The sequence below is a fragment of the Echiichthys vipera genome (assembly GCF_963691815.1).
Source record: "Echiichthys vipera genome assembly, chromosome: 4".
Lineage (NCBI taxonomy): Eukaryota > Metazoa > Chordata > Actinopteri > Perciformes > Trachinidae > Echiichthys > Echiichthys vipera.
Window position 1 is genome coordinate 18105944 of NC_139829.1, and position 12662 is coordinate 18118605.

The 12662-nt window shown below is 40.4% G+C and overlaps 2 protein-coding genes across 2 annotated transcripts in view; one reads left to right on the forward strand and one right to left on the reverse strand.

Moving 5' to 3' along the window:
- Positions 1–6021, reverse strand: part of frmd3 (FERM domain containing 3) — a gene marked incomplete at its 3' end in the record, with an annotated part of 58072 nt that extends 52051 nt beyond the window's left edge. The window contains exon 1 of the mRNA XM_083913226.1: positions 5906–6021. Coding sequence (XP_083769352.1) covers positions 5906–6010 — 105 coding nt within the window. The 5' untranslated portion in view covers positions 6011–6021. The remainder of the gene's footprint in view (positions 1–5905) is intronic.
- A 781-nt stretch (positions 6022–6802) lies between these two features.
- LOC310946297 (putative gluconokinase) lies at positions 6803–11466 on the forward strand. The gene is made up of 6 exons (XM_083912736.1): positions 6803–6939; positions 7094–7189; positions 7782–7812; positions 7922–8008; positions 10413–10456; positions 11005–11466. Exons 2-6 carry the CDS (start codon positions 7152–7154, stop codon positions 11372–11374), a joined length of 570 nt encoding a protein of 189 aa, XP_083768862.1. The 5' UTR covers positions 6803–6939; positions 7094–7151; the 3' UTR covers positions 11375–11466.
- The last annotated feature ends 1196 nt before the right edge of the window (positions 11467–12662 follow it).

Sequence of the window (12662 nt, forward strand, 5' to 3'; positions counted from 1 at the left end):
ACAGCTAAGTGTGACCTCTGACCTCTTACTTTCTCTTGTCTGTGGTTCATTTCAGCTATTTCCACCTCGTTGTAGATTATTTTCTATCAACAATTGGCACGTTTTACACTTTCCCCCTTCCCTTATTTACCCTTCCCTCTTTGTCTTCCTTCCGAAATCTGCCCTGCATGCCGGTCTCATTTCAAATCTGTTTCATGTTTTAATCTGATTAATCTGTTTTCTCTGGAGCCACTCCACCCCGTTTCCTCTCGTACTCCTTCCTACACCCTGTTGATTTGCTGCAGTCATCCTCTCAGCCCATGTAATGTGACCAACCGTGTCATCTTGAATTTTGTCTTATCAACCACCCCCCCACCCCCATCTCATCCATTTCTTTTGATGTTTCCCTCCCTCCTATCCCGCCGTCTCATCTCTCCAAGCGTCATCTCAGTTGTGAGCACAAGTCAGAAAAAGGATTATTTCTCTTTAGTCATCTTCGGAAGAGCATCAAAGAGGCGCCGGCAAACAGGATAAGAATAGAAAACTGATGCTATTTATAACTTGTTTCAAAGAATGCCTACCAGCTGAAACAATAGTACTGCCTCAGCATCGCTAACAGACACACAGCATCACAGAAAAGCTAGTAAATAAAAGGCTGACACCACCCCAGCTACACACACACACATACACACACACACATATAAACATACACATACAAACCTCTCCTTGACCGAGTAAAAAGCATATGCAGTGAAAAACAATACCAGCAACCATATGCATCTTTAAATAGACTGTGATGTATTGATAAGGTGACTTCCACAGAAATAGAAACAGAACAATCAGCCTGATATATTGCAAGCTTTCAAAAGTTCAAGTAATCACAAGCTATTTTGGTGCCATGCAGTAATTTCTTACTGGCTATCATGAACTAATGTCTGTAATTGCAGAACTTTGGCTCAGTGGCTGCTTTAAATCTTTCATGCAAGTGAGCCAAAGTTAGTAACCCCTCCAACACACACACACACACACACACACACACACACACACACACACACACACACACACACACACACACACACACACACACACACACACACACACACAGACACACACACACACAGATATATGTGCACAGATACACACTCGTGTTGTAGGGCATCGCTGACAGCTGACTGATGTTGCTCTCGTGAAGAACAGTGATCCCCTTTAATTATACATGATGTGTCACAGAGGGATGAGAGAGGAAAGAGAGATATAGATGAGAGATGTAAAAATAGAAAGTGAGAAAAGGTGGTCAAATGAGTAAATATGAAGTTGAAAGTGGAGCAGAGAATAAGTGGAGTGAAAGACAGAGCAAGATAGGGAGGAGATGAAAAGCCGGCATGAGGCAAAGAGGAGAAGGACAGATGGATGACGAAGGGGACAGCAGCTGAAAGCAGAGGGGGTCACTGTGTATTGATCTTGACATGTCTCTCCTGCAGCAGGTCTGACTTAACATTACCAGGAGCATGAGAGCAGCAGGCTGGACACATCCAACCCCCGGGCTGCAGACACATACAAAATACACACACACACACACACACACACACACACACACACACACACACACACACACACACACACACACACACACACACACACACACACACACACACACACACACTACTCTACCTGCCTTATATTCTGCTGTCAAGTTATTCTTAGAGTCGTAGTAAACAACTTAAAAATAATTATGCTGTAGGCTGTTGCCATGTCTCCAGACTCAGAACATGAAATATTTTCAATATTCATGCATCTACATGTGTGTGTATTGAGAAAATGCATCAAGCTCACCCTGATACACAATATATATATATATATATATATATATATATATATATATATATATACGTATGTTGTATTACCATGTAGTACTCAAAATCATGCTCTATTTTCCTACTTCGTATTGCTTGTTTATATCTTTTGAAAAGTTAGTTTGGACAGAATACAACGTTTGGATATTGGATATTATTGTTTTGGATATATACATTGACTAGACTGTATTTGTTAAAGAAAGATTTTTTATATTTTTAGATTTTATATTTCTCTTGTTAAGTTTTTCTAACTAAGATTAATGATATTTTGTGGATAGTATTTTGTTAAGAGAAGGATTATGCTGTTTTGTATAGTTGGTATTTATGGCAACTTACCAGTGATATGACTGATCAATGAATTATAAACGTAAAGATAGGGAGAGGGTAAAGAGGGTAAAGAGAGGGTGCTGGTCTGCACCTTGCTGTGTGTGTGTATTCAGAAAGTATGAAATTGTTTAAATCTCACCGTATACAGTAACATTTAATACAACTTGCCGATGTTCTCCAAATCTGAGGTTTTCATGTCGGAATGTAACCACAAAAAAAAGAATTTCCTGGAACAAACTTCCAGAAATTTTTTGAAATCATTTAAAAATGTTTGCACTGCTGTTTGATAAAATTCAATTTGGGACTACTCATTTATATCTTGTACTGTATTATTTATTCAGTTTTATACAAATGTAGCTTAATTTATCTATTTTAATTGTATTCTTAATATCTTTATTTATTTTTGTCTTTTTATGTCTTTGATAATTGTCTTATGTGTTTACATGCAAAACAGATTCCTCTTCTTGAAAGGTGTTTTATTTTTGTACTTGCAGTATAATGACCCACGTGTTAGACAATGACTAGTCTCACAATGCCAGATCTACCTCCACTGTGCTGTGTCAGTGCATGAGAAATGTCTGGACGAGTTAACATCCTGGAATAGGAAAAGAAATGTTCTGTATTTATTTAAATCAACCACAATTGTCTTGGATGGTGCCCTTGCAAAATAGATAGCGGAGATAGCAGAAGGGGAGGAGTATGTCTGCTGAAATAGGCGGCCAATGGCAGGCTTTATATCAACAGTCTACATCTAGTAAGTCAGACTATACTAAGACCATTCCTGGCATTGTCATAAACTCTTGCAGTAAAAATATTCACACTTATGGTTGCTTTTCTAGAAAATTTGAAGCCTTCATTTAATCAGATTAATCCATACGGTGCCAAACATTGTGCCCCAAGGCGGCCTGGCTCACGCACCCATGTTTTATGCAAAGTCAAGAACTGATGCCTTGTAGGACAGATAAGGAAAAAAAGGATCCATATGTTCACAAGCACAATTTAAGAACAATATTGTCACATGATTTCTTATAATGGCATTCAAATGTAGTCGTTGGCATCTGATCCTGACCTACATATTCAGCACAATGGAGAAAAGCAGAGAAGACTAAATAGGAAAGACGGTCTGGGATAATGCAGAGAGAAAAGAGTAAGCAAAGCAAGAGATGGAAGTCTCTGTAGAGTGGAAAGAGGAGAAGTGCTGTTGTTGAGCAGCAGAAGTGTAGCATGAGGAGCACAGGATGTCATGAAATATGTAGGAAGGAGTAGCTCAGCACCGGAACACAAAGCCATTAAAGAAAGCCCTGGAAAAGGCAGTCAGCTAGAAATATAAATGTCCATTTTCTTATTGTGCATAGAAACACACAGCTAAAGTGTGCTAAAGTACACACTTCCACAATCTTGGGACTCTTGCATCTCAGGGTGAAAAGCCGCACTCTGATGTTCTCAGACGTGTACACAAAGTTTAACACGCAGGTATACATGCATGGGAACGCTACGGTACAAAGAAACAGACATCTCTCTCTGTCTCCCTTCCTTCCTTCTACTCTCACAGTGCACTTTATGATGTTTTGTAAATCATTGATTGGGTACATGTAGGACACCATCGAGACAGTTAGTTTGAAGTGTTGAGGCGTCTCAGGGACAGACAACAGGGTCAGGGCAGCTGATAACTTCTTCTGAAGACAGCTAAGGATGGGGTGAGGTGCTGTTCGGAGCTGCGATCACTCACTGCACTCTCAACTCTGTTCAACTCTTTGGTCAACAAGCTGCTGCTTTGTAAGATTTGGTGCAATGCTGAAGGCATAATATATTTAATTATTTTTACTATTATTTAAAACTGCAGTCAGGCAGTCAGGCAAATCGGGTTGCCTCAGTCAAATTTCAAATGTTTACCACTCTCACGCACCTCCCCCTCTACCACCGAGCTCCTCCGCTCCCTGCCATCGGATGCTCTCAGTTCTGTGCACCAGATTCCTGTGAACGCGCCTGTGTCTTCTCTCATCAATAAAGAGCATCGAGAACACGCTATGGAGGCAGACTTGCTAACTTACTCATAGATAGCAACTACTAATGTCATTTAGCGATCTTTGGCGTGTGCACAAACTTTGAACTGCGCTGAGTAGACAGGGTAATATGGGCGTTGTTGATTTTTGCAAAACAAACAACAGGCTCTAGGTGCACGGAGATGCAGTTTTTTTTTCTAAAACCAGTAGTTCATGTACGCACAAACACCTCAAAAGTACCTCCACCTTCCATTCAGTGAAAGGAAGAGAGTCACATTTCGAGTAAGATGGATAATGTAGAGCGAGCCGGTCATTATTGTGAATGAAATCCCTTCAGGGTGATCCAAGACCACATCCTGCATCACCCTGAAGGGCTCCACTTCCAATAATGACTGTCTGGCTCTACATTATCCATCTTATTACCCTGCAACGTATTCAAGAAATCAATACATTTACACATAATATTCTTTTAACAGAATGCTAATGGTTTGGTTTTTTTTGGTTACAGCTGATGTTAAATTTAATGGACATCGTTCTACGGATTGATAGACCTGCTCCTCCAGATCAGAACTGGGTCCACATCAACAGTCTGCAAGAATTAACAATGCTGGGACTAACCAATCAGAATCGAGTATTCAACAAAACCGTGTAGTATAAGAATTATTGTATTGGTGGGTGCAGTTACTCTATTATCATTAAAGTTATATGACTCTGTCATTTTGAAAGAAAGTAAAGATTTCAAAATAGTTTTAGATCTCCTCTGTTCCTCATATTGTCTCAGACTCCAAAGGCTGACATCAGATTTAAGGCAAAGGGGTTTACAAAAGCACACACATCTCAGCAATCAATATAGTTGCTGGACAGAAGAACATGTAAAAGATGGAAATATGGAGTCTGCACACTAGATAAAGCTCCCATGAACATATATTTCACTGATACAAGGGACATTTTGAGGAAATTTGTTTTTCTGAGTAGTTTAGAGTAGATCTTTTTGTAACGATATTGTGTTTCTAAATAGCTCTGGAAGTTTGACAACGCAGCTGTTATGAGCTGAGTGCTGTACAGGTGGCAGAGGCCACTAGAAGTCGGCTAGGAAGACACAACATGTATCATCACACCTCACCAGACAACCAGTGTGAAAAGCACATAGGTATGCACAACTGTCTACCTCTCTACACTACGCCCACACACACACACACACACACACACACACACACACACACACACACACACACACACACACACACACACACACACACACAGAGCTTCATATGAACAATTACAATCAATAACCCAAACAGCAGTGCTCTCTGCCCTCATCATCATCCCTATCATCGCCACCACACCCATCAGCTCCATCATTCCTTCTGCTATGGATCAAACTTCATCCTAACTTCTCTCCATGTGGGCCTCTTCTTACTTGGACCCAACACACATGCACGGATATATATGCCCCCCCCTTTACTGCATATATCATACAGGCAGTATGGAGAAAATCTAAAAGCATGCCACCTCTCCCGTTAATCATAGCAGCATGGAAACAAGAGGAACAAAACGTTCAAACAGTGCTTGAAAATAAACCCCTGATATAATAAGAGTAGTCAAATAAAAAAACAATACGGGGTTATTATCGCCTTAAATTGAGAGGCTGATTCACTATAACCTATTTCAACTGCTGTGTCCACGTGATATTTGCAATAATCACAGAGGACAATTCACGAGGTGGATGAGGATTTCGTCTACCTGGATGCTGCAGGAGATCTCAGAGTCGTCCAGTAACCGGATCGTGCAGAGGACCTCTTGGTCCAAGGAGCGGATGCTTGGGCTGCGAAACCGGAGCATTTTCATCCTTCTGTCGGTTCTGTTTCAGCTCCTCATGTCAGCAGATCTACAGGCAGACCAGATACGCACACAGGCTAGGTGCTTACACGGAGGACTCGCGCAGACACACTCATGCATGCATGTATGTGCCTTCGAGTCGGGTCTTGTCACCCCTTGTGACGCCCTTGGGAACGAATGGTGGGTGGATGGACGGATGGATGGATAAGCGGATGGATGCAACAGAGTGAGAGGGAGGAGAGCTTGCGTCCGTCCCCTGACTGCCCACTGGTGGATCTAGTGGAGGGAGGATGGTTTTTCCCCCTTTCTCTCTCTCCCTCTCTTTCTGGTTTACTCACCCCCACTTTTTTTTAGCCTTTTTCCAAATTTCAGCACACATTATGATCCCATTTATGCGTTGTCAGATTGTAAGCTGTTGAGTGTGAAGTGTGTGAAGTGTGTGTTTTTTAATTCGCTGATTTTATCTCCTGTTCTTAAGTTTTAAGGGTGATTAAATTAAGTTACATTAGTTTACAGGCGTTTGGTGAAATAATAATGCTAAAATTTTACATATTCCCATTCTACAACAGTCTATTTATTATGGCAATGTCATCAAACACACACACACACACACACACACACACACACACACACACACACACACACACACACCTGCGGTTAGAACTCATTTTAACAGATTAAATTTTTATTTTTATCAATAATGACGTAAAAGACAGTTTGGCTGCAATACAGGGCGCTGTCCCTTTAAGTGCGAACGTAGCCGGCGTGCGTACTGCGTCATCACGTACTTCAGCAACAGCATGCAAGTAAAGTGGGATGTTTAATTACCTCTTTTACACGAGCCTTGGTTAATATTTTGCCTGTCAGATGATAGCAGTAGGCTGTACGCTATTTTTGTTTAAATATGTTTTCTTATCAGAACTAATGACTACTTAGTGGTAAGTATTAGGATAGCAGCTGTGCACGTTTTCGTGAACGACGTTATGAGCACAGCACCTGTCCGACCCCAGAAGTCCCACCAGTTCAGTATAACGGAAGGTTACGTCACATGAGCACTGATTTTATTGCTGCATGTTTCTCTGGTACATACAGTAAGATGCACAGCAGCAGTTTCTGCCAATTGATAGGCTGAAGGGATTGTTCTGACAGGATGATCTACATCATAATGGGAGTCTCAGGCTGCGGAAAGTATGTATAATGTTACTGTGTGTGTGTGTTTGTTTGTGACAGACTAGACTTGTAATTCTTACAAGGTAGCATTTCACGTACGAAGCACATTGAGTAGAGTTTAACCAACAACTTTATTCAGTGTCATGGGTTCAAAAATGGCGAAGCTTTGAAGAAATTAGCCTACATTAGATATTTGTTTACATTAGTGATCACAAGGTGGAAATCTGTGTAAATCTTCTGGCAGTCATAGGCTACTGATACTATGCAAAATGATGAATGTGAAATTAATGATTTTCAATGCAAAGCAAGTAAAAATTATAGTGACAAATCATCACCGTCATCTCTTAAAGCCCAATGTGATGGCCTAAAATTGTTTGTTTTGTCTGCCAAAAAGACAACGATTAACACTGCAAATCGTCCCACTGATTAGCTTGGAAAATTATTCAAATTATTCCTTGATTATCATTTGCGGATTAATCGACTAATCAGATGTAAGGGCTCTGAACTACAGCATGTTTGTAAAAAGTATTGTCTTAAAATAGTAGATCAGATAAATATTATTTCACTGTATCAATTCTGTCTGTAATTTCTTCCTCATTTTCATATACAGAAGCGCCTTAGGGGCATTTCTATCAGAAAAGGTAAGTGGATCCGTCTCCCTCCCTACACACGCAGAAACACACCTCCTGCATCATGTTTCTACACACTGTATGACTTAACACTGCGTGTGCGTGTGTGTTCGTGCATCAGCTGGGCTGGCCCCTGTACGAAGGGGATGACTTCCACCCTCAGGGGAACATTGAGAAGATGGCTCGAGGTGAACCACTCACAGACCAGGTGTGTGTGTGTGTGTGTGTGTGTGTGTGTGTGTGTGTGTGTGTGTGTGTGTGTGTGTGTGTGTGTGTGTGTGTGTGTGTGTGTGTGTGTGTGTGTGTGTGTGTGTGTGTGTGTGTGTGTGTGTGTGTGTGTGTGTGTGTGTGTGTGTGTGTGTGTGTGTGTGTGTGTGTGTGTGTGTGTGTGTGTGTGTGTGTGTGTGTGTGTGTGTCTTGTCAGCTCAAATTGAATGTCAGTCATTTACAGACTGAGTCATATCTCTTGTGTCATGAGTTATCTCAGAGAAATCAACAAGTGGCTGGAGGAAGCTTCACTCGAGCAGACACTGAACACAGCACGGCAGTTTTATTATTTCTGAGTCTTAACACAGTGTAGATGAACAGAGAGAAACTTGTTACAGCTTCCTTTTTTATTTTGGTTTTCAGGTCTCTCAAATAACCCTGCCTGTGTGGGCTTATGTTGTTATAACGCCACGCTTTGGCGTCTCTCCGCCCTGACTCTTATTTTTATTTTTATTATAGGTTTGACATCATTGTTTTGAAATGCACAACTGTCGGAAAAACATTCCGTCATTGATAAAAAAGGAACTGATAATGATTGCAGTTGCCGATTCCAATTTGTCAATGGTTCTCAACTGGAACCGCTTCTCCATTCCCATCCCTACAGTTGAGAGTTTAATTTCCTGTCGTCTAATATTTCTCTATTTTGTTTCTGTATATGCTGACGTGCAAAATAAAGGTAGACCTCCAAACAATTGGCTGCCTGCTGAAGTTGAGTTTACAAGCTTACAGGCAGAGCAACCCCTTGCCAACACTTGGGATTAGTTTGCTGGGAGCTGTGTTTGGTGGCTCATGAAAACCTCCCACTCAGAAATCTGCTTTAAACGATGGGGAGAACTACCCTGGGACCTGCTCTGTCCAATGCTTTGGCATGTTTTAAAAAGTACTCAACAGTTGGCAGTTTTAGAATGAATGTTACTGTCAAGCTGTGGCAAAAATGTGTCTCTCATGCTGGTAGGCCTATTGGAGTTGGCAGGTTGACGTTGGCTGAACCACACAGGACATGAGAGAATGCATTTCCTCTCATTCAAGTTCAGCTCTACATATTAACTGCAGCATGGGGGGGAATCAGTGACTATTTCTTATAACTGTGTTATCAAAGATATGTTTGTGCTGCCATGTCTGTCTTCCTGTTCTCGGTTCTTTTAAAGAATCTTTGTCTTTGACTTCAGTCCATTAAAAAGAAAATATTGGCAGTGTGTCTTCTGACTTAGAATAATAACATATGCTATAAACACAGCTGACTGCAACTATGAGTGTGATGATTTTTGTTTCATGTTATTAGTAGATATGTTTTTCATATCTGAATGTTTTATTTTTGGGAGGATCAACATGTCTACATATTTTAAAAATATTTTTGCTGAATTTATAAAACAACCTTCAGATTGATGATGCAATCTGACCCCCCAGGAAGAGCACCAGGCCCTCTGCTAACTTGAATGGGGATAAAATTATTTAATTGTGTGGCTTTTCTACACTTTATATATATTATCGGACCAAATGGATCAAATTCTGATAGTGAAAAAAGTGATTTTGCAGAGGGTGGGACGCTAAAAAAAATGGATTTAAATAAGTATCTTTCCCATTGCAACTATATGGAGAAAAAGTCTTTTTGTGCCCATAGTATTAAGTGGCGAACCTGGAAGTTGTAATTCCACAGTTTGGTCACAAAAAAGGTTTCAAAGCCTACTTTCATAGGAATGAACATGACCCAGCCTCCAACACTGTATCCAGTTCTCTTTATACATCCATGGGCTCAGCTCACCCAAGTTTGCCTCTCTGACCGCTGATGCTATGCTGAAAGTTGTGTAAATGACTGATCATTAAAGCAGATATAATGAATATTTTTATCATAACAATGTATCAGATGAAATTGTGAAAGGGGAAGCTGATGAACCTACAGATCAGCAGATTCTGCAGGTCCCCTCGACTTTATGGAGCTTTATAGCTGTCACTGTTCTCAGTGTTATTTTCGACTGCAGCAGTCAGTTGTTTATTTAGCGGAATAAAAATTTAAAAACAGACAGACACAGTTATTATCAACACAGTGGAGCATTTAGCAACAAAAGAGCCAGATAATTCCCTAAGAAGCTGGTAAAGACCAAAAACGGAACCAGTACGGACTCACATTCATCAGGTGGCCAGAAACACGACTCCAAGTGAATGAGGATGTTGCTCAGTAACTGCTGGATGTGTAAAAAAAGCAACTGCCAAAAAAAAATGTTGATCACAAGGATTAAAATATTTTTTAACAAGGTCAACTGCTGCTGTAGATAAAAATGAAATTGTTGCAATGAAATCAACAACATGCTGTTTATAAGAAAAATATAGATTGTTTGTGTCTTCAGGACAGATTTCCTTGGCTTCTCAAACTACATGAAGTCATTGAGAGGTAAGAACACACCTTTCTGACACACAGATTATTATGCACATGCACACTGACGCAAACATTTTTCACTGAAAACACAACATTGTGATGACAGAAATAGAGAAGTTGATGGGTTTAGAGAGTGAGAGGGAGCTGAAGAGCAGAGCAGCGAGGAACAGATATATGCAGGCATGAAATTGTTGGAGAAATATCAAAGATGGTTTTGAAAATTGAGATGAAAACCAGAGCGCGGGAAAGTGAGTTTGGGAAAGTAAAAACAGATTAACTGAGTGGGAAGAGGTGTGGAAAACTGAAAAGTATGGCATCCCTTAAAACGTCTGCGGCGACATCAAAGACAGAACTCTTTCACACTGTCAGCCTTTATCAGCTCATCCTTATCCCTTCTTTTCTCTCTTCATCACCTTCTTCTTCTTCATCTCTATAGCTGTTTGTGCCCAGACTTCACTTCTAACATTTTTCATGTTATCCAAATATTTCAGTTTACAGCTCAGCAACTATCACTAAATAACTAATGCCCTCACTAACTGTGCATTTGTGTCTTCGCATCCCAGAGAAAGGCGTTCAGGCTCTGATGCTCTTGTGGCGTGCTCCGCCCTGAAGCGCGTGTACAGACAGATCCTGCTCTCTGGCTCCAAAGCCCTTGCTTCCTCCTCCGATCCGGACCAAGATATCCTGCCTCCGACCTCTCCTGATGTATTTTTTGTCTTCCTACATGGTGACTATGATCTCATTCAGCAGAGGATGGTGGCCCGGAATGGTCATTACATGAAAGCAGACATGCTGCGTTCCCAGTTCGATGTTTTAGAGCCCCCGTCAAATGAGGAGAATGTGTTGCTGCTGGACATCAGGAGCAGCATCCCTGACATGGCCATGGAGGTCCAGAAGCACATCATCAGCCTCAGGTCGTCACCAGCACCGTAACCAAAGTTGGTGAAGGTGAGAAGAAAAGCACTGTTTCAGATGTGTTACAAAACCCCAGAGAAGCTTGGGCAGTAGAGGGAGTTTTGGTTTCATCTACCCATTTGCGCTACCAAGCGCCATTTTACTATATTCCTTCTTCAGAGTATTTGATATTGCAAAGGGTTGAATTGGGACCATAAACAATAATATTATTATTAACCTCCAATAGTATGCCACAAAGAAAAATGGCTAAATATTTGAGAGTATGGATGGATAGAGGATAGGAAATGGCTTTTTGGCTTTGTAGTCACTGTATTGGGTTGATTTACAGTTGAAATATAAAATAAAAAAGGAACTGTATATGGCTTTTGGTTGAATATGTTATACCGCAAGTTTTTGAATCCTATAATATTTATTTAATATTTCATTTGACTTTGAAAACAGTCCAAAACCCAAATGTATTCAGTTTATATAACATCAGACAAGAAAAGCAGCCAATCCGAAGCTGGAAACAGGGAATGTTAGATAACTTTTTGCTTGATATAATATAGATGAACATTTCATTGGTTATTGAAATAGATGCCGATTCATTTTCTGTCGGTAGACTAATCGCCAAATTAGCTATTAGTTAACTTTTGACTGTTGTAAGTGTTTTGTTTGTAGCAGCTGTTTGTCCGACTATTTTATTGTTGGCTTGTATGCCTGTATTAGACTGTTGTTGTATGCGTTTCATTTCTTAAAAATCTAACCAGGGACAAGGTTTACAAATAAGCCACAGCTAGAAGTCTTCTAAATACACTGCATCGGTCGCACTTTATTTAACATGCGGGTAGGCCTCTAGCTCCCTGGGTAGAGTGCTCACCCCATATAGGCCCAGTCCTTGGCAGTGGTCCGGGGTTGAATCTGACCTGTGACCCTATGCTGCGTGTCATCCCTTTCCTGTCATTATTCAGCTGCTCTAATACAAAGAAATTAAAATCCATAAAAATAATCTTTAAAAAATGTAACAAGGCCACATGCATTGTCCCTGTCAATGAGTATTAATAAAAAAAGGTTTTTAGAACTTGGTTACTGGTTTAGAAACAATGAAATGGTGGAAAGGTGAATCCAAGGCCTGTTGAAACAAATGTTATATGTTTTTACAGCTATTTGTAATAATTGAACTCTTTCTTAATTTAACATTATCGATTATTGTTTCATACGACTCCAGTTGATCATTTAGTTTTCCCCTCAGTATTACAGGTTTCTCTCCTCTGCACTCTTCAATAGATTTAAAAATCTGAGCTGCTTTGCCAGAGTTTCTCTCAGC